This window comes from Polypterus senegalus, chromosome 7, assembly GCF_016835505.1.
Source record: "Polypterus senegalus isolate Bchr_013 chromosome 7, ASM1683550v1, whole genome shotgun sequence".
NCBI lineage: Eukaryota > Metazoa > Chordata > Cladistia > Polypteriformes > Polypteridae > Polypterus > Polypterus senegalus.
The window spans coordinates 81,582,284-81,603,507 of NC_053160.1; the positions used below are offsets into that span (position 1 = coordinate 81,582,284).

The following is a 21,224-nucleotide window of genomic DNA, read 5'->3' on the forward strand; positions in this document are numbered from 1 at the left end:
CCCACTGCACCAGCACAGGGTCTAAGAATGGGTTCAAGGATTTCATCCCAATACCTAATGGCAGTCAAGGTGCCGTTGTCTAGCTTGTAGATACGCCTCCCAGCCCATCACCAAACCGGTCATGCTGAACGATATTACAGGCAGCATAACAGTCTCTACAGCTTCTCCAGACACTTTCACATGTCATATGTGCTCAGAGAGAACCTGCTCTCATCTGTGAAAAACACTGGGCGCCAGTGGTGCACCTGCCAATTCTGGTATTTTGTGGCAAATATCAATTGAGCTCCACGGTGCCGGGCAGTGAGCACAGGATCCACTAGAGAACATCAGGCTACCCTCATGAAATCTGTTTCTGATTGTTTGGTAAGAGACATTCACACCAGTGGCCTGCTGGAGGTCATTTTGTAGGGCTCTGGTAGTGCTCCTCCTGTTCCTCCTTGCCCAAAGGAGTAGATACCGGTCCTGCTGATGGGTTAAGGACCTTCTACGGCCCTGTCCAGCTCTCCTAGAGTAACCTGTCTCCTGGAATCTCCTCCATGCCCTTAAGACTATGCTGGGAGACACAGCAAAACTTCTGGCAATGGCACATAATGATGTGCCATCCTGGAGAACTTGGACTACCTGTTCAACCTCTGTAGCGTCCAGGTATCGCCTCATGCTACCAGTAGTGACACTGACCATAGACAAATGCAAAACTAGCGAGCAAACTGTCAGAAAAGTTGAGGAGGGAAAAACGTCAGTGGCCTCCACCTGTTACACTATTCCTGTTTTGGGGGTCATCCCATTGGTGCCCCTCTAGTGTACCTGTTGCTAATTTCAGTAACACCAAAGCAGCGGAAAGTGATTAACTCCTCCCTCTGCTACTAAACTGACCAGATTAATAAAAGAAGTTTCATTGACATGATGCTATACTCTGATTAAAGTGTTCCTTTAATGTTTTGAGCAGTATATACACACACATACACATACAATACTATGGCTAGAAGTGATTACATAAGGACAGGGTGCATATTTTATTAGGTGAACCCACATTTGAGGTGATATGGGAGGACATATCCACCTCCTAAATGTAAAGTGAACTGAGCCCATCACAATGGAAAAGTGGGTCAGAAGCAGCTGGACAGCTGTGGTCCTCAGACATTGGTGGAGTGCTCCTGAAATAAGTCACTCTGTAAACCAAATCTACTCAGAAAAATTAGCCCTGTTAAAAGTCAAGTTTGAAAACAATTATAGAACAGCAGAAACGTCTTGAACACCAACCTTTCACAAAAAATGAAACCTATAAAAGATTCTCATATTTTGGACCAACCCTTTCTTGTTGCACTTGAAATAAGTTTTTTCCCCCCCTTTCTGGATGCAGCTGGTTTTACTATAAACCAGTTACTGGCATGGATTCTGGGGATGATGTAATTGAATTCTGCTGAGCTTTCTCATCACTAAAATGTTTCACAGTGCTGAAATGCTGTCTTGTTGTAAGAGCATTTAAGCTTCCCAGCTTCTCCCTTTCTGATTTTGACACTGGCATGAAATATGAGTCTGAAAGCACAAAAACAGCTCCACAAAACCCACAAGTGTGGCAGAATCTAGTCAAGAACATTTTATAATAAGCTTCTTTACTGGGAAAAATAAAGATACTCTCCCTTCTGTGCTGCTTTTAAAGATTTGCATTGGTGGTTGGCTCTCCTCTTTCTTTTGGATGGGGCTGAAATTTGGTTTGTTACGATTGACTTGATTGTATGGAACGTCATCTTTTTTTTTTTTTTTATATATATTTTTACTTAAAAAGAAACTACTTGCCTTCCAGTGTGCCAATTTTGTGTTTTTTGTCTTTTTTTCAGGGATGCGTGTGACTAAAGTTTAATTTACTTTGAGATATGTGGAATACAGCACATGTACAACGGATAGATTTTGATGTTTCAGAGTGTTTTATATAGTGATGCAAGACCTCAAAATAGTTTGTATAACGAGTCTGGTTGTAGCTTCAAGTAGCTTTTGAATCCCATGTGAAAACATTTACTTTGTGATAATGACTTAGAAACATTGTTTTGTGAAACTATAAAGATGTTAGCCATTCTGCCAGCTGAAAGAAAGCCAGGAACTCAATTGTTAGGTAGCACAACACACCCTCAGTCTTTAACTCACTTACTCACTTGAGCACTCCTCTTTAAATTGCATTGCACTCAGTAGCTCAACAGTCTTCCAAGAAATGTGTTCAAGCACCAATACACTGGCTCTCTAAATCAAGCTTTTTGTTTAAAAAAAAATATATATATATTCTCACATCACCTGGAATCTTTTGTTGTGGAGCACAACCTTTAACGGGGTAAAGCAGCTACTTGGGGTTAGCAAGTGTCCCCCCTCAAACCCATACCAAGAGGAAGTGGTTTCAGAACTTCAGCATCACACTGAAAATATACAGTGAGAAAATATACAGGTGTGCTTGGCTCACCAATCATTAAAAGATTAGTTTGTTTTTTCTAACATTGTCAGATGTTGCTGTTATATTGGAGGTTTTCCTCAATGCACACAAAGATATCATTATTAAAAGTGATCTGACCGGTTTCACTGTCTTGTTCCCTCATTAAAAGTGATTATGCAAATATGGGTGACCTTCCACATAAACTCCACAGAACACAGAAAGGTGCAGATTCTATAGTGTGGCTGGGTTAGGCAAACAAATCCAGGCCCTTGAAGCCTTACGGCAACACAAAAACTGGGCTTCCTTTAATGAAAAATCATAAATAGACATTCCAATTATTAAAAAGGTATGCCTTAAAAATCAAATATTATACTTGCCTTCTTTGTGTTATAAAGAGATATTCACATTATAGCGAGCAGATTCCAGATAAACCTTATGACTTCCTACGGTGCGTTAGTGTTCAAGCTTTAGGAAACAAAACTGAAGAGCAAAGGTTCCAATGTAGAGTGTAGGCGTATGTAGTATATGTGACATTTCAAAGTAATGTTTTTGAACAGAACTCACACCAAGCCAAAAACATGAAGTATTTATTTTAATAAGATATTCTAATTATATATAAAAAATATGAAATTATGAGTTTACATTTTTTTAGAGAGAACAGGTCACTTCTGTTTTATGGAAAGGCATCTTATAAGCTTTGGGAGAGAGGAAAACACAAGACAAACAAAAATATACACATACACAAACAAAAAAGAAAAACGTATATACAAAAAACACACACAAATTCTTTTCATAGTATTGTGGTGCATAAAAACAGCAGATAAGAAAAATAAAAGTCACAGCTGTATTTGACAAACATATCACGCATATGTGCACAACATTTAGCCAGGCTACATGCTATAAAGTGCTAGCTTTATGATAAATTGCATTAAAATCCTTAAAACTATTTGGTAAATTTTACAAGATACAACTTCCCTCGAGTTATTTTTTTGCATCCAAGAAAAGATGCAGTACACTAAATTGTGGTACGTTTGAAGTGGGGGGGAAAAAAAAAAACCCAAAGGCTTTGATCAACTGTACAATGTGAATAAACTGCTTAATAACAAACTTCTCTATTATACAGCAGTGGAAAAGGTGTAGGACTGCTGAGCTTGCAATATGGGCCAAAGTACTACACCAACTAATCATTTAAACCTATTAAGAGGTGCACTCAGGATCGCAGAGTTATTGGTAATATTGGTTGCCGTTCCATAACTAAACCAAAAAATATTCCAGAAAAAAAAAAAAGTATTTCCAAAGACCAAAAGTACGAAACAAGCAACATAACCACTGTACATCTTTTGCTGTGCACAAGCTTATAACCCAGTTTAAATTCCCAAAACACTTAAAAGTTCACAGACATTTAAAATAGTAGAAAAGAAACAATGAAACCTGAGGTAACCTTAAAGAAATTAAATCCTAGTTTCTCAGTGAAGTACCATACATTTGGTCCCATTGCTCAAGTACTGTTAAACCAGCTAACATTATGAGCTTCAGAAAGATTTCAACCAAAATAAATCTAATGCATTTAATAAATACAAAAAAACAAACCTATATACAAAGTTTAGAGGACAAAGAAGAGGTAGAAGCAGTGTGGCCTCTCTGCCGCAGTGAAGCACCAGTAGGAGGAAGGGAGGTTAAAATAAATAAAGTGGATGAGACAATATCTTTCAAAAACTACTTGCAACTTTTAGCCCATTAACATTATTCTCATATAGCCAACATTACTGGTCTTCTTTTAATGTTAGGCATTCAGAAGGCATTATGTTACATACCATTAAAAACTTTACTGAAAACACAAACATACGTGTTTAGCCCAATGATTTTTGTCAGGAACTAAAGTAAAATAAAACAAGCTCTCTTAGAATGAAACCAGAATATGCAAACAAACACAAAATTATGGACAGATTTAAATGAAATAAAACCCACAAAAAACATACATGAATAGATTTTCAGATTCACTTTACATTCTAGTTATGTGATATTAACAAGTTTGACTTTTTCCAGTAATATTCTAAAAATCTCATTTTAATATTTGCCTGCTAGATTAAAAAAAAAAAAAACCTCTTAAATTACAGTACATTATAATAAAGTGGTATATACCTGAATCAAAGCATTCATTTTAGAGGTCTATACTTAATAAATCTTATTTTAATTTCACAACTTGCACAGCTTAAAAGCTTCCCACCTATTTATTAACTGTGATGCCATTTAAAGAACCGCCACCATATATTAAAAACATAAAAAAATATTTAAATAAGTGCAAAACATTTCCAAAAACAATCATTTCTCCTCACTATGAGCAGAGTGCATTCAATTTCAGGGACAAAATAAAAAGTTCACACTAATTGTCAAAATATTGTGAAGCATTTCTAGTTGTGCTTAAAAATAAAGTTGGTATGCAACGGTTTAGTGTTAATCACAAATAAATTTCACTGTAACGCAAAGAAATAAGAAGTGTATAAATTTGGGTTGTTTATAAAGCAAGAATTCAGTTAATAAAATCGTGAGGAAATCTTCTGTATCAAGTTTGATCAACTGACCTCTAGTCAAAAAAAGCGTATTATACACACACGCACACAGATCCGTACATACATACATCTAAATACACACACGCACGCGCACACACACATCTGTACATACATATAAACACATACGCGCACACACTTAAGTCTATCAGAGGAAATGTTTATGGCCTAATTGAAATATGCAAGCTTTAAAGTCACTTTAGATAAAACCCACCAAATCATTTATAGTTGTGGTATATGATAATTTGCAAACATGCATTTGATATCACATCCATAATATACATTTTTTCTATTCCATTTTATGTTTGTGAAACAATCAGATATGTTTTTTTGCAAAAATATTTACAGCATTATTAAAAGGCACATTGCCTAAAACTCATTAACGTCATGTGTTCAAATGGTATTTGTTTTACTAATGTAGTGTTAAAAGGAAGAAAAACATGTTAGATTTGTATTTCCATCCTTTGAGGTAAAACTGATGAAAAGCTAACCAAAAGGTTTTACTTACTATACAAAGGAGCATTCAAAACCTACAAGTTAATTAGGCTAAAAAAAAAATATGTTTTTTTTTTTTCTGGCTGTAGTGTGATAATGCTCATTACTTTATAAGTAAACTTGTAAAAAGACTTTGTCATTTACATGGATTATTCTGAATAAACCAAGCACTTAGTAGTGATAAACTCATTTATATGTACTTTACCACTACCCATAAGGCCAAAAGCTGGATACATAGTGCCAGTGCAATCCACCTGTCTCTCATATAGGCACACCATGTTTTCTGCATTGTAGAAGTAAACCTTGCCCTTTTCATAATCTAAACAGATGCCAATATGATATGGCATGGGAAGAACACGGTTGTTGTAGTCTGTGGGAGTCGATGATCCTTTCGGGATGATTAATTTGCCCATTCCAAGAGTGATAAGAGTGAAAGGCTGAGAGGGATCATAGCAGCTTTCCTCACTACCGCTGTCGTGACCACTATCATGGTCGTACCTAAAAGAAATTTCAGTTGAAAAATTAAAAAGATCCAGTTTATCCAACATGATAGTAATAATTATACAGAAATACAAGAAAATAATGTTTGACACTAAGGGATTTTTAATTCTATTAACTGCAAGCTTGGAACAAAATGTCAAAAGTAAGGAGTGTACTGGAGCAGAGGATAGATGTCAAAGCCTAACACATTTACAACATATGAGAAATACAAAAATGAGTGTTAATGACTGGTACAGGTGATTTTGTAACCTTACTGATTTACTCAGTACGTTGAGAATATAAGAATATGTAATCAAGAGGTAGATATTAGGATAGGATCCATAAGCAGTAAGAGTTGTGATCAAATCATGAGAACAAAAAGACAGACACATCTGCAATGGTCAAGAAATTTTTAAACTGGTGAAAACTATAGCTGTAGGTGGAGGTATGTAAAGGTTTAACCATACTAATATTACCATTATCAATTCCTATTTAGTGCAAAATCAGATAAAGAAAATTCTAGCAGAATCAGTTGAAGGCTTTCACTGCATCACGTGAAGCTACCAGGAAGAACAGCGTAGGAGCTGAATCTATGATATATGGGAAATGTCACATATTATCTGTTGCATGGTGAGAAAGGGGTAAATGAAGCTGTAAACAACTAGTTCTACGAAACCTTACTAGAAGCTTTGTCAAATGTTCCAAGATTAGGGGTTACTGGTTCTTTTAGTCTTGTTTTAAAAGAAAAGTTGACATATTCATTGAGGGTCCAGATTGGAAGAGGAAATGGCAGAGGTCACTTTCAGAAGGCACACGGGTACTTCCAGAAACTAGAAAGGAACTCCTGCAGTGAATCATCAATACCTACAGAATTTCAAGAATAAGAGTCCAGAGTCTTATCTTAGTTGGCGTGCAAGGCTCCCTTAATTTTTTTGATGACTAAAACAAAATAAATGTAACAGCATCATATTTCTGATTTCTTAATGCCAGTAATTTACAGGGCTTAGAGCAGTTTGTTGTATAGTCTATGGATCTCAAATTGAACCTTCTAATGAATCAGAGCATTTAGTTCACCTCTTATGGGAATAAACAATTCATGCTGTGGTTCACCACATCAATGTGCACTTCCATGAAGGATGAGAGAACAGAACAATTCCTGAATAGCACTCAAAATGACAGCATACCCAATTATGACGATTAGATACAGCACAATTAATGGGCATCAACCCATATGCAAGATCAACAACAGAACTAGAATAGCCATTAACTCCAAAAAATAACAGGGGGAAGTTTAGTACAGAATACCACATTCTGGAGTAAAAATCAATTAAAGAGTTAGCAGATGCTTGGCTATGTGGGGTGTATGTGTGTATAATAAAAATTTGAAAAAAAGTATCATTTGTGTATATACTTTTCAGACTGATGCATACTTTTTCAAGTAGCACATGCACTACTGATTAATTGTGCAAACAGGGATGTCTGTTATTCACGGACACTTGTTAATTCTCTGCTACTCAAATAGATTCAATACCAGTTATTTATCACTCTCGGACCTATAAAAGTACAGGTTTTTTCCTCACTCCACCACCAAGCGAATATGGCACAAGACACAGCTTCTACCTGTCCTCCTTTCTGGATTCCATCAACTCACTAAAAAGTTTGTACTACACATCACTCAGGGGGATATTGTTAAAGGGACAGGCTAGCTTGCAGTATATAGTTCACATATAAAATTCCACTTACAAATACGTAACCTTTAAGACACATGAACATCAAAAGAAAAAAAAAAATCAAGCTTCCCATATCCTTTTGCAGGCACAAATTTGCATGCTTTGTTTTTTACGTTTCTGCAAATCAACTTTTCGGTATTTACTTTTTTTCCCAAAATCCATACCAGAAGAAGAATTTCCTCCATTTTACTGGTATGTCACCCACTCCTAAGTGAAATATACATTAAAGTTATTCTATTTTCCAACAAAGCTAGTAAGTTTACTTGTAAAGTTTATACTATTTCTCCAAAACGTGCATACTAACTTTGGTGAAACTGCATATTGTGAGTGAGATGGAGGGCATAAGGTCAAGAAAGAGTCAAAGATAATGTAAAGATAATGGTAGACCTTGAAAAGAACAGTGAAAATAATTGTGGGGACAACCCTGCAAACCTGGGAAACCAACCAGGTACTAGCAATTTTACTAGTGATATTTTATTCTCCATTGTTAACTACATATAGAATATTTTAGAATTATGGCAAATTTAGGCAGTGAATTGTTCTGAATTGAACATTTTTCACTAACTTTAAGAAATGCAGAAGTTTGAAAGTTTTATTACTTTTTTTGAATATAGGCTATTTGCACAGTTATTAAATTTGCAATTTTCCTATTTCAAAACCTTATAAAAGATCAAAAAGTACCTGAAGACCTATCCTCTACTCGTGTCTCATCTGCTTTTCTTGGAAAAGGTCAAGATAGCAACAAATATACATAAGACAATACAAGCCACCGTACCCCTTACACTTATTTTCCCTGCTTATCATGGTGAACTCAGATACTTCAAAGTCATTAAACAGATAAAATCCATCTACCGTGGTCTGTCCACAAGCATTAAATTGTTGCCAAAGTTCCAAATAGGATGTCTGTCCCTGGTGGTTCTCTCATTATTCAAAATGGACCAGCTACAGTGCAACAAATAAACATTATGCAAAAAAATTGTGTCTTTCAAGTCTGGAATAAAAATGGTGTTGCATGAATTATAATATGACTGATTTGCAGTATTCAACCTTCTAGGCCTCTAAAAAATATACAGTATAATCTTAATCTCTATAAATTGATTGGCAAACCAAGAGCTTTTTCATTTAAACCATATACTTGTGAGTTGATGGCTACAATTTTCAAATAAACAAATAAAAATAAATACAAAAAACATAACTCAATATAACTTCAAGTGACATCTACTTACTCTTATGGTACATTCCAAACATGTGCCTGCTAAATGATCATTCTATTTAACATAAATACTGCAAGTACCACACAGGTATTCCAACCAGGATAGAGGATGGTTCCTTACCCAGAAGGCGGGCTTCCAAAGGACAGACAGACATCTGACTAAAAGAAAGAGAAAGGTGCCAGACCCTAAAGGATTTCCTGGGAGGATTGATGGACATCCCGACCAGGAATAAAAGTTTAATTACACAGGCTGTAAGCCCCAAACAGATGTAAAGGTGTTCTGACCGGACACATTGCTATGACCTTCCCTGGCCAGGAAGGACAGGGAAGAACCATCTCTGGGGGATGTTTACCCCCCCCCCTTCCCCAAGCCATTAGACGGCAGCAGCCCTCAATACCGGCACTGATTTGGAAACCAACAGGGAGTGCCTAGAATTGTAGTCTGGCAGTGTTGCCCTACTGGGGTCCATGGGTGCTGCAAGAAGGTGCTGCAGGGAGATCTACTCCCTGCTATGTGGAACTTGTGTGTGACCTGGAAGTGCTTCCAATGGGCAACAGGCCTGGCACTGGAAGTACTCCTGGGTCCTTAAGAAACATGACTAAAATGCATTGTCGAAGCAAGTTGGAGCTGGAAGGAAGACAAGCAACACTTGACTGGAGGGGGCAGCGCGGTGAAACGAGGAGAGGTGATTTGCAGGAGGTGTTTTGTTCTTTACTTGTCAGGTACTGTATAATAAAATACCATTTATTTGAACCTGGGACTGTCTTGCTATGTTCATATTGGGGTTTGGGGCTCCCTGGTGCCCTATAGCATGCATTCACACTTATTATTGTTAATCTTAAAATTGAAATGTCATGCATAAATAGCCTAGCAGATGTGACTGGGATATTTGTCAATTTAGTTACTGTCATCTACTTACTACATACTTAAAAAAAATAAATACATTTTGCGCTACCCTAAACAAAAAGCTTTTTTCATATAATGCAATACCTATCTTTCCATTATTAAGATATAGACAAATATGCAGCCCCTTTAAAATTCAGTACAGAAACCAAATATAACATTTTTGCAACTGCAATTTAATTCTAATTAGTCTATAATATACCTGGGGCTGCTGGTGTCCCGGGGATGATGAAACCACTCCTGAAGTTTAGTGTCTGATGCAACTCCCACTTTTATCAAGTAAGAGTGAGGTTCCACATGGAAGGACCAAAAGTGTTTTCCTCTGGTAATGCCAGTATCACCAATAATGTAGTCCAGGCAGATGTAGCTTCCCATTTGGATTCTCTCGGCACCCAGTAACAAGGTAAGGCCAGCCACACTCTCCACAGACTCTCTGTTCTTGCTCAATATAAGACGTTCAGGATTAAAACCACATTTCTCATCAAAGAGAAAACTAAAAACTGTGGATTCAGAGAGAACAAGTGTTAATGCAGACTAATAGAAACACATTTACCTAATGCAACCACAAATCAATAATGTGTAATTCGGTTTGTATTTTATACAAATGTGATTAAACTTAATTTTTGCATAACTACAAATATGCTGCAATAGTGAATTGAATTTTTCTTGTATAATAAAAATACTTTCAAACAACTAACATTCAAGAAGCACAACTACTTAAAACAAATCAATTTCCCACTACTGAGGGAGATATCAAAACAAACTTAAAAGCTAGAGCATTACATTTTTCAAAAACAATACAATAGCACATTAATTTAATATGAACAACTACTCTTAAATGTGTTTTTTTTTATTTAGGTAGCCAAAAAAAGACCCAAAAACAGGACTGATTCCATAAAATGCAAGTACTGCAGTATAGAACAGGAGAACACGCATCAATAAGACCAACTCTATCGGACAATATGAGTGAGTTACCTTGTTTTAATATAAATCAGAAAACTAGGAAGCCACAAGGATTGTGACCAAAAATACTGGGCAAATAAAGAATCCACAATGCACAATCTACAACTGCCTAATTTACAGCTTTGGCAAAATGTATGGTTTTCAACTTTTGCACACTTGGAAATTCATTAACAGCAGTGCTATTTTATGGTACCTTACTATGCTTTCAAAATAAATTTTGCATAGTACCCTTTTTAGAAGATAATGAACTACAAAATGTAGGTGCATAACACAAAATGTTTTAAGCAGAAAAAAAAAGTAACATTTTTACTTCTCAAACATCAACACAGATAACCATCACCATGACTGACTAGTAAACACCTAGGTCAGGGACACACTAGAAGGATATGTATAATGAGTAAGCTGTACCCTTTGTCAAATTGCCATTTTATTAATTGATCTGTTCTACATTTCCTTCTGTACAGTTAAGCTGCTACTCATATTACAAGTGGAATGTGCCAATGAGAACTTTCACATGCAGACATTTTGTTGAGTAGCAAGAGTTGCCAGTTATAAGAAAGTCATAAAGATTATAATCCCAAGAGGTGTCTGAAATGCAGAACATTTAAGTATCTCTCTCCATGGTACCTGCAGGAAGAAGGAAAGTAACAGCAAGGCACACTCATCCCATGATATTAGTTTTCCTTCTTTTTCAGTGGTATAGAAAGACAAAAGATATTTTATATTGATGGTTAAAAAAAAATGGGAGAAAACTATATAGCATTTAATTTTCTGGTTAAAACTACTACTTCAGATGCTCATTTAATTTTTAATAATAATGGCAGTCATAATGAGCTTTCATTAAGACTCCTCATTTTTTGCTCTTCTGAATTAGGTGGCATCTAGAATAGCAGCTACTATGACCAAGCTCTCTCTCTCCACACACTGAAAAAGCAAGCATTCAGCCTTGTGAATTTACACTAAGATCTTGAACATTAGCCTGCACCCAGCAGACATCTTTATAGGTTGTTTAGAAATAGACTTTAGTAATCGACATGGGCAAAAGTGATTTACAATCTTCCACTCCTCAATTAACAGCTGGCCTCTGCCTTCTTATTTATATACATTACTATAAGAACTTTCTGTATCCAGTTTATTGTTAAAAATCCACATATATAATATGTTTATATGTACCTATTGCAAGAACTATGTGCTATATTACATAGCATTTTGTGTTTTTAGGAAACAATATTCGCTTTTAACTATAGAGTACTGAATTTGTAAATTCATAAATGGGAAGTGTAAAACAACAAAAAGTTTGTCTAATTACTCAAAAATACTTTTCACAGGAAGGAGTTTTGAGATACAGTATCTTAAAACCCACATGATACTATTTTCAGATATCCTGAAATGCAGGACAACAAAGAATATTTTTCAAGTATCTAAAAATGCATTTTGGCTCAACATATACTTTCAGTATTAATGATGGTTAAATACCATCTGCTTTTTTCTTTTCTTGCAAAAACATTTTGCGACATACGTTTTAAGCTTTTTATCCTTAATGTCTAATAAGAAACTGTGAAATAATACCCTGTAATCTCAGATTTAAGCTTAAAACTAGTAGAGTAAATTCTGGGAAACCCATGTCAACAGGCATTTAAATGAACAATGCGAGTTGTGTCAGCTTAGTTAAGACATTTTAAAAATAAATAACTTGGGAAAGGGTGTGCAATGATGTTTCTGAAAGACATATAACTTAACTCTTTAAAGATTCATTAAGTACCAGATGATGTGAATTTTGCATATTTACTTTCTTTCAGAGATTCTTGTAACACCCACAGTTACAGCTTTTCTTTGCTAGTATGACCCATGTCCAATTAGTAAATATGGCACTAAATACATTAGAGTCCAATAAGCTATACGTTTAAGAACCCATGTAATTTAAAAATTTAAGGCATTGACTGTGAAAGAGGTGGCTCAATTAGGCTATGAATATTTGGAAATCATAAATAAATTACACTAGTATCAAATGAAATATGGACATCATGAGTTCTAGAAATTAAAAACAGCCCTTCTTGCTAGCAGTTGTGTCATTGTAAATATGTGTAGGTGTTTCAATAAATAGTACTATTTGCACTAAAGTATCCTAAAATCATTACAGTATTTTTACAATGAGTTCAAGTTGAGCTAAAGATAAAATAAAGAATGAAATTGACTTTTTTGCTTAATGTCAGCCTTTGCTTAATCATTGTATGATGAGTTTTAGGTCTGACAGTAGAAAGTGTAAGTTTTTCACTTGCTGCACACTTCAAGTTCTGCATGACCATTGGCACAGCAAAAGAATTTGCATTGAGCATGGCAATGTACCTTCTGTTTTACTTGTGAGAGAAACATCACCTTTTGGTTTTAAAAATTTTTAAATCCCATACCAGTGGCAGAAGTGGACAAAAAGAATGGGTGGTACTCTCTGTTGATTTGGCTTCTACACATTTTCTAGACACAACACCAATATTACCACTTCTTTACAGGCAGGATAAGTCGAGAGGCTTGGTCTCCTCTTTGAAGATCCGGAAGTGTGCCGATATATACAGTACAAACTAATTTTGGAGATTGTTCCTCCATGAGAGCATGGAAGTGGTAAGCCTCTGATTTTTTCCCCCCCCTAAACTGGTACTGGAAGTGAAGTGCTGGTACGCACTGGTACACATACATTAACTGCCACTTCAAGCACTGTGCAATACAAAAATTAGCAAGAATAACTAGCAAACATTATAAATAACTGTATATTGTATATGCTATTTTTTCTAATCTACTAATGTACTCCAGTTTACACTTGAAGTCCATCTTATTAACCTTTTAAAATATTGAGTCTTTAGTTCTAAGTTATTCTTTTGCTTAAAAAAAGAACCACTTGCGATGGCCAGATATTGCATTAGGCTTAATACAACAGATTAAACATTAACTTATGTATGGAATTAACACACATGCAATCTGAAATGTGCTGGAGATGAGCAGGTTATCCAAAGCACCCGTTACAGTACTTAAACCACTACTCCTCAACAAAGTCTAATCTGCAAATTGTAATGGCACTTAAGATACCCTTTAGACAAATATGTACAGCTGCAATTAATACAGATGCAACATATAATACTGAAAACAGTATAGCATTTACACATCTACTGATGGATGCACATGGCATTTTTAATGCAGCATTCGTGGTCCGAAAACAAACCTGTAAAATGTAGAGTACAACTGATAATTTTCTTTTCTGTTGGAATGCTACTGGAATAGGCTTTTTGGGCATTTTCACTGTATTTGTGCTATCGAGTTGCACGGTGGTGGAAATATGAGGCAATATTCATTTCTAAAGGGATATAACTACTCAGCTGGGACATTACAGCAGAATATTCACAGTACACTGCCAGGCAGCAGTGTTATCCTTCTATCATGGTTCAAGTTCCCACAGAGTCTCTTGGGAAGTGTAGTCTAGTTTCTGTTAGAGATCTGGAAATGCTTCTTAGTAGACTGAAGCGGCATCAAATGTACTCCTGGGTCTATTATAAGGGCCTACACCTCCTCAATTTAGAAATGGTAGAGAAGCAGAGGCAAGGGCTTGTCTCACAAGTAGGAACAGGATGACTAGAAAGTGGGAGTGCTATATTTGTAAATTCATGAAGATAGCCTGCAGAATACAGGCATATCTAGAAAAAAATTGACTATTTTGTTATTTGATTATTTAATGTTTATTGATCTAGACTGTCTTGGCATCATTCGGAGCATAGGGATTGCTGCAGAAAGCCTAACCTTATTATAACTGTTTGTCAATACTGTAGCTTTAAAGAAAATAAATAAATAAAATGTTAGATTCATTTCCAATTGCCCTGTAATCTTTCTCTAAGAAAAGTCTTTTGAGCTTTCACGTGTGTTAAAGAAGAAAACATAAAAGCTCTGCCCAGATGAGAAAATACCATGTCACTTCTGTTATGCACTGGCTGTGCAATTTCTAGTCCTCCTTAAATGTGAGCTTAAATAAAGGACATGAAAATTTAAAAGGCATAACTAAATTTAGACAGCTGTGCAGTGACCTTAAATAAGTTCAGGGCATATGCAGACTGTGCAAGTACACAAATACATGAAAACTAGTCAATTAATGTATTTTGTTTAATATATCAAATCACATTAGCTTGCACCTTATATAAAACTCATATTTAATGGAACATTTTACACACATTGTCGTCCATTCCAGTAGTGACTATACTTGGGATTAGAATGGGAGTTATTCTGTGAAATATTATCAAAAATGGTTTTGCAATCTTTTTTCCCCCCCTTCCAGGGAGATCATACTAAATACTGAACATGTATTACTGTATCAGAAATGACCTAAAATTTATGGACGTGAAACATTTAATTGCTCAATTACAGATTAGATGGGCACCATGTGGGGGAATCTCCCATCCTGTGCTTTCCACATTTATCTCTCATTATTCTGCTTGTCTATGCAATAGTTGCCAAGTGTTCATTCCATCTCTATTCTATCATGTACATGTTTATTAAATAGAAAAAAAACCAAACATGCACTTGTTACTGAGGCGTTCAGCTACAGTGGTATCTGTAAGTAAGCTGAAAATTAAAGGAATGTGTGCTTGATTAAGTTGGCAAGTTCCACTATCATTTGCCAATCCACAAAAAAAAAAAGCCATCCTTTATTTAAGTAATTCTTTTTATATTTTTTCCCCCCAAACAAATCCATGACAATTCCAACATGTGCAATTAAAAAGATTTTGTTTTGGTATGAGATCAATTATTAAAATTACAATAAACCGTGCCATTTTTCCTCAGCTACTCCGAAACTCTTGGTACTGGCAAATTGTGTCATTCATACACGTTTAGCATCCCTACACAGGTCCAACTAATTTCTTTAAAGTAGAAAAGATATTCTATTTACCTGCTGCAGGTGGAGTGTGAAAAGCCACTTCTTGGCTATAAGGTCCATAGACAGATTTTCGGCAGCTTTTCACTCTAAAGGAATACATGCTGTTTGGATCAAGGTCACAGACGACTTTACTGTTTCCATACACTTTGTCAGTTGCCTGCCAGAACGTTTCAGCTTCTGCATCAAGTTTTTTGTACTCCAGGATGTAGTGATCAGTAGGAGACATATCTTCACAAGGCAACCAGCAAATCAATCCTTCATTGTAGACACGGCTCTGAGACTGATCAATAACTGGCACACTAGGAACTGAAAGCAAAATATTAAAAATAAATTTTATACAGATAGTGGCAGTAGCACAACAGTTATAGGATTATCAAAAACAAATCTGAGTGGAATTTGAAAGTGTAGTATTTAGTTAAATAAAAAACAGATGCATTAAAGACACTTAAGTTTTTTGAAATCTAGTGGTAAAACTGATAAATCTCAACTCAAACACACCATCTGACGTTCTAAAAACTGATGTTACTAAACCCACTGTCTGCTCATTCACACTCCCAAAGCAATACAGAGAAGGGAAAAAAGAAAAAAAAAAAAAAGTAGGGATCTATCCTCCAGAATTTTATCCCCCAAAGACAACAAAAGGTATGTTTTGATATGGCGTAACATTACATATTCTACATGCATGTTTACATTATCCTTGGTGGTTTGTTTTTCTTTCTGTATATCAATCACATTCTGAGTAAGTCTGGGAACATAATGTAAATACAACCACACCCAAACCCTTAGTACACATACTATACAAGTATACATACTATATAAAAGAAGCGATTTAAACTTGAACTTGTTTATATATAAAAAAATTATTAATGCAATAATAAGGTACTGAAATTTACATTGCACGTTAGTAATACCTCCTCTAGCAACTGTTTAAAAGTGAAAAATTACGGAAAATATTTAATCACCAAAAAATATTTAATATTGACAGTTTACCAATTCACCAATATAATACAAAACAAGAAGGGAAATTTAAAAAAAAAAAAAAAAGGTGACCATTAACTGGCCTTATTACTTTAAAATGTTTATTTGAAAATAGCATTCTTTTCTGAAGATGTATTTGTGTTTTAATATAGAATTTTTTTTTTTTTTACAAGAAAGAAATTTAGAAAACGTTAAGTATGAAAAAAATACTTAAAGTTCTTCAAATCTGTTCAGTGTTTTATCCACTTTCCCAAACTGCAAAATCGATTGTTTTTGTACTCGAGTGTTACTATCTGTGTTTCATTGAACAAGTGTATTTCTGAACACCTTCGAGGCTCATATGAGTAAACTTCAGATATTAAAATAGTGAGATATTCATCTGTGAAAACTACCCAAAATAATAATTTTTTATTCATTCATAAAAGGTGTTGTGTGGCATTTAAGCCTACTTACAACCCCTTACACACAAACACATAGAAAACTAAGCATTAGGTCCTGGTCTATCATTCCACCCCACACTTAAATATGAATATATTAAAGAAATTAAGATTTTACCATTCATTGCCAAGCACTTGTGTAATATCACTGCTATTAATAAAATTTTTACATTTAATAATACAGGTCAAATGTTGTTGTAATGAAGTTCATGGGACCGTAAAAATATTTTGTTCTGGTGAATTTTTGTTATAATGAACATAGGGGAAAAAAAAAAAAAAAAAAAAAGTGATCATGAATCCTGCTAAAAGAAATTCAGTGCAGTCAAAGATTATTTTTTTAGTGTTATTTTTATAATATAAAAGAATACTTTCCGGGACAATAAACAAACCTGAATCTTTTTTTAGTCCATCCATTGCTAAGAAGGGAAGGAAAAAAAAACACTAACCATATTTTACCACCACACACCAATGGACATAACACAACCACCAACATGGACATCCAGTGGAGCACAGAGTCAGAATTAAAGTAAGTGTATGATGTTCCTTCTAACTAAACTTCTAACTAAACTAACCTTCTAAACTATCACCTAGCCTTGCTGAGACTTACTGATATTGGAAATTTTGCAACAGATTGTCTCATTCATTTGGTCTCACAAGAAATACAGCCTGTTGGAGGGTTTGTGTGACTCTGCGAAAGTGTAGGCACAGCAGGATTTATTTTTTGCATTGCATTATCATCTTTGGTGCCCATTTATGGTCAAAAAAGTTCCTTATATTGAAATAAAATTTTGTTTTAACAGAATATAAAACAATGTTGTATGAATGTTTATTCGATCCAACAAAAAATATTTGTTATTCTGAAAATTACGTTACTTCGGTATTCGCTATAGCGATATTTTTTTTTACCCGTTATACACATTAACTGGAATAGTCTCTGAACAGTGACATTTTATCAACTACAATTAAATGCAGAAAGATTCATCATCACATTCAATTTTTTAAATGCAGTCTACATGATAATTATTTATCAACTGGATGGAAAACAAAGGTAATTCTTTTGCCTCAGGCCATGATGGAGGTGTACATGGCAAGAGTATAATTACTATGCATGGTATACTTTTGGTATGTATAACAATACACTTGGAGTCTGGGCAGATGTGGTTAAACAGAAATAAACAATTTGGGTGAGTCTCGACCGTTAAGAATTTTTTCTATTATAATCATAATTAACAATTTATAGCAGAGTAAAATACTTGCCACCATCAAAGCACAGCTCTCTCAGGAGATCCTCCTCCTTTGAAATATTAAGGGAAAACTCATCAAAAGATGAATCTGCAGCAGGATGGAATGTCTTCAAAGACTCTGTGGCTTTTTGTATTCTAAATTTAAAAATATTTAAAAATTCACAATTTCTGTCAAACATTGCTCATTGTTTTGAAATTTGAGAGAACTAACAGTAGAGGAAAAAGACAACATGACAAAATGTAGCTTTTAACAAAATACTGTACAAGAACAGGTAGCTCTTGATTGGCAAGAGTAAAGGCTGTAGAGGAAAGTGGTAATAGATAACCAAGAATCATGGTGAACTGTAAATTTAAATTAATAAAAACTATTATTATATTTGCAATTTCATAAAAGCTGGCAAAAAATGTAAGACAAAATAAACTCATTAAATAGCTAAGGAAATGTGGCTGTATTAAAAGCTAGACATTTTTAATTTTACCTTGTGTGCAGCTGTTTTGCAGTTTGGACAAAACAGGACTGATCCGTTTCTTTCAAGACCTCTTGGGCATAGCCTACCAATCCACTGTTTTCTAGCATGCCCATGTACTCATCCATCTGACTCTGCAAGTTCTCCAGGCGAGATTTTTTAGTCTCTTCAATTGATCTTAACATTTCTGTTTTTCTTTCTTCAAGAATATTGAATAACTTTTCAAAGTGTTGATTTGCTTCTTGTGTAGCTTTATCTCCATTTTCCTATTAAAGACAAAAATATCTGTGGATGATTACAATTATACAATAGAAAAAAAAATCCCATATAATAATGAACATCAACATGTTGGTTTTAAAAACAAAAACACACACACATATTTATTACTTCAGCCCTGCTGTTTTTCAGTCAACAGTTGCAGCGACTTAAACAACTAAGGATTAACTTGTCAACTCCTGTGTTGTAAACTCCCATTTATCAAGAAAAGTGACAAATTAGTGCTGCTTTCTTACAGTTCATTGGTCCAGAGTTAAAATTTTGGCATGATTTTTGTATATGAAATGTATGCCATTCTGGGTGCTTCATTTCCTTCTTACAGTATAAAAATTGTTCAATGGAGACAATAAGCATGTTAACATGGGCACCTAGTATAATCTCCCATAAAAGACTAAACTTTAGTATATTGAAAAACCCAAAAAATAAACAATGAGTGATAATTGGGAGGGCGGTATGGTGGAGCTGCTGCCTCGCAGTAAGGAGACGTGAGTTCGCTTCCCAGGTCCTCCGTGTGTGGAGTTTCCATGTTCTCCCCGTGTCTGCGTTGGTTTCCTCTTACAGTCCAAAGACATGCAGGTTAGGTGTATTGGCAATCCTAAATTTTCCCTAGTGTGTGGGTGTGTCCTGCGGTGGGTTGGCACCCTGCCCGGGATTTGTTCCTGCCTTGCACCCTGTGTTGGCTGGGATTGCAGACCCCCATGACCCTGTATTAGGATATAGTGGGTTGGATAATGACTGACAGATAATTGGGAATCATCTTCATTATGACTTGGCTTGAAAAAATGGTAGAGGGGAAGCATGAAAGTGTCGCAAGGAAAAGATGGAAAACCGACACATTAAATGGTCAGTGAAAAGTGCTATATTTCTTCATTATCGCATAGTTTAATGCTAGTTTTTGTTACATCACCTAAGGCAAGGGTGGCGAACTCCAGGCCTCGAGTGCCGCAGTGGATGCAGGTTTTCATTCTTACCATCTAATTAATGACCAGTTTTCACTGCTAATTAACTGTGGAACCTGTTACTGTCTATTAAGGAGAAGTCTAAGGGTCTTTTTACGCAGCAATCAGATGTTTACATGAAAATTGTACTGTGCTAATGTAAAGGGATCTCCCAGCATATCACCTATTGAAGGTGATTAACTGCTTACTTAAGCAAATATTGTTTTAATAAAATCATAATACAGGTTGCGGTTTTTCATTGAGCCTGCAGTTGTTAAACTGTAAAAAAAAAAAAAAAAAAATTATATAAAGGGAGCAATACAAATGTAACTTTACAGATCTTTTTCAAACAATGAAAAATCATTGCGGTTAAAGATAGGCTACTTTATTTAGGAATGGTACGGATGCAACAGATTTCTGAACTATTTGTTTAGTAACTAGGAATGTATTCTTGACATCCGTTTCTAAAAACTATTTACTAAATCTTACCACATACAAAATTATTTTATTTAAATATAGCAATCTCAATTTGAATATTAAGCAATCTCACTATATCAACATCTGAGAATGAATAATGTTTAACAGAAAATTTTTGTTCAATGATGTAGAAAAGGTAACCTAATATTTAAAATTGAGAACTAATGAGAAAAATAAAACGCGTTTAGTTATTTTGTATCAACCTCTTATGTAATTTAACTCTGGCTATTTATGTATAAAAAGTACTATGTGCACATTCTCTCTCTCTCACACACACACACACACACACACACACACACACACAGAGAAAGACAGCAAAATAGACCATATTTAACCAAGGACAGAAAGAACCAGCCATCCTATTCTCATTAAAGCAGCACTCTAAAGCTTGGGAACAAAGAATTATCTTGTCAAAATGTATCCTCACCTTGGTCTCATTAATCAAAACATTTAGGTCTGATATCTGTTTCTTGACTTGGTCTTCTTTACTGATAAGGTAATGGATACTCTTGGATAGCTTCTCCTGTTGGCATAACAACAAAAGTACATCTGAATATAAAAAGTGAATGGAAACTTGACTACCTAATTAAAACTGCACAACATAAGGACAGATCAATGTTATGAAACTAAACTCAATACCTTTAAGGGGAGCAATACCTTGCATTCATGTATACCAGTTAAATGAAATTTAAGATAGAGCCACATAAATGGACAGTAGACAGAT

General features: G+C 35.1%; 1 protein-coding gene across 5 annotated transcripts in view; it reads right to left on the minus strand.

Moving 5' to 3' along the window:
- Positions 1 to 3,104: 3,104 nt before the first annotated feature.
- trim36 (tripartite motif containing 36) overlaps positions 3,105 to 21,224 on the minus strand; it is a 75,492-nt gene continuing 57,372 nt past the window's right edge. For all 5 annotated transcript variants that reach the window (XM_039758947.1, XM_039758944.1, XM_039758943.1 and 2 more), the window contains 6 exons: positions 20,928 to 21,023; positions 18,822 to 19,075; positions 18,356 to 18,477; positions 15,696 to 15,989; positions 10,011 to 10,308; positions 3,105 to 5,979 (listed from right to left, as the gene is read on the minus strand). In XM_039758947.1, coding sequence (XP_039614881.1) covers positions 5,631 to 5,979; positions 10,011 to 10,308; positions 15,696 to 15,989; positions 18,356 to 18,477; positions 18,822 to 19,075; positions 20,928 to 21,023 — 1,413 coding nt within the window. In that variant the 3' untranslated portion in view covers positions 3,105 to 5,630. The remainder of the gene's footprint in view (positions 5,980 to 10,010; positions 10,309 to 15,695; positions 15,990 to 18,355; positions 18,478 to 18,821; positions 19,076 to 20,927; positions 21,024 to 21,224) is intronic.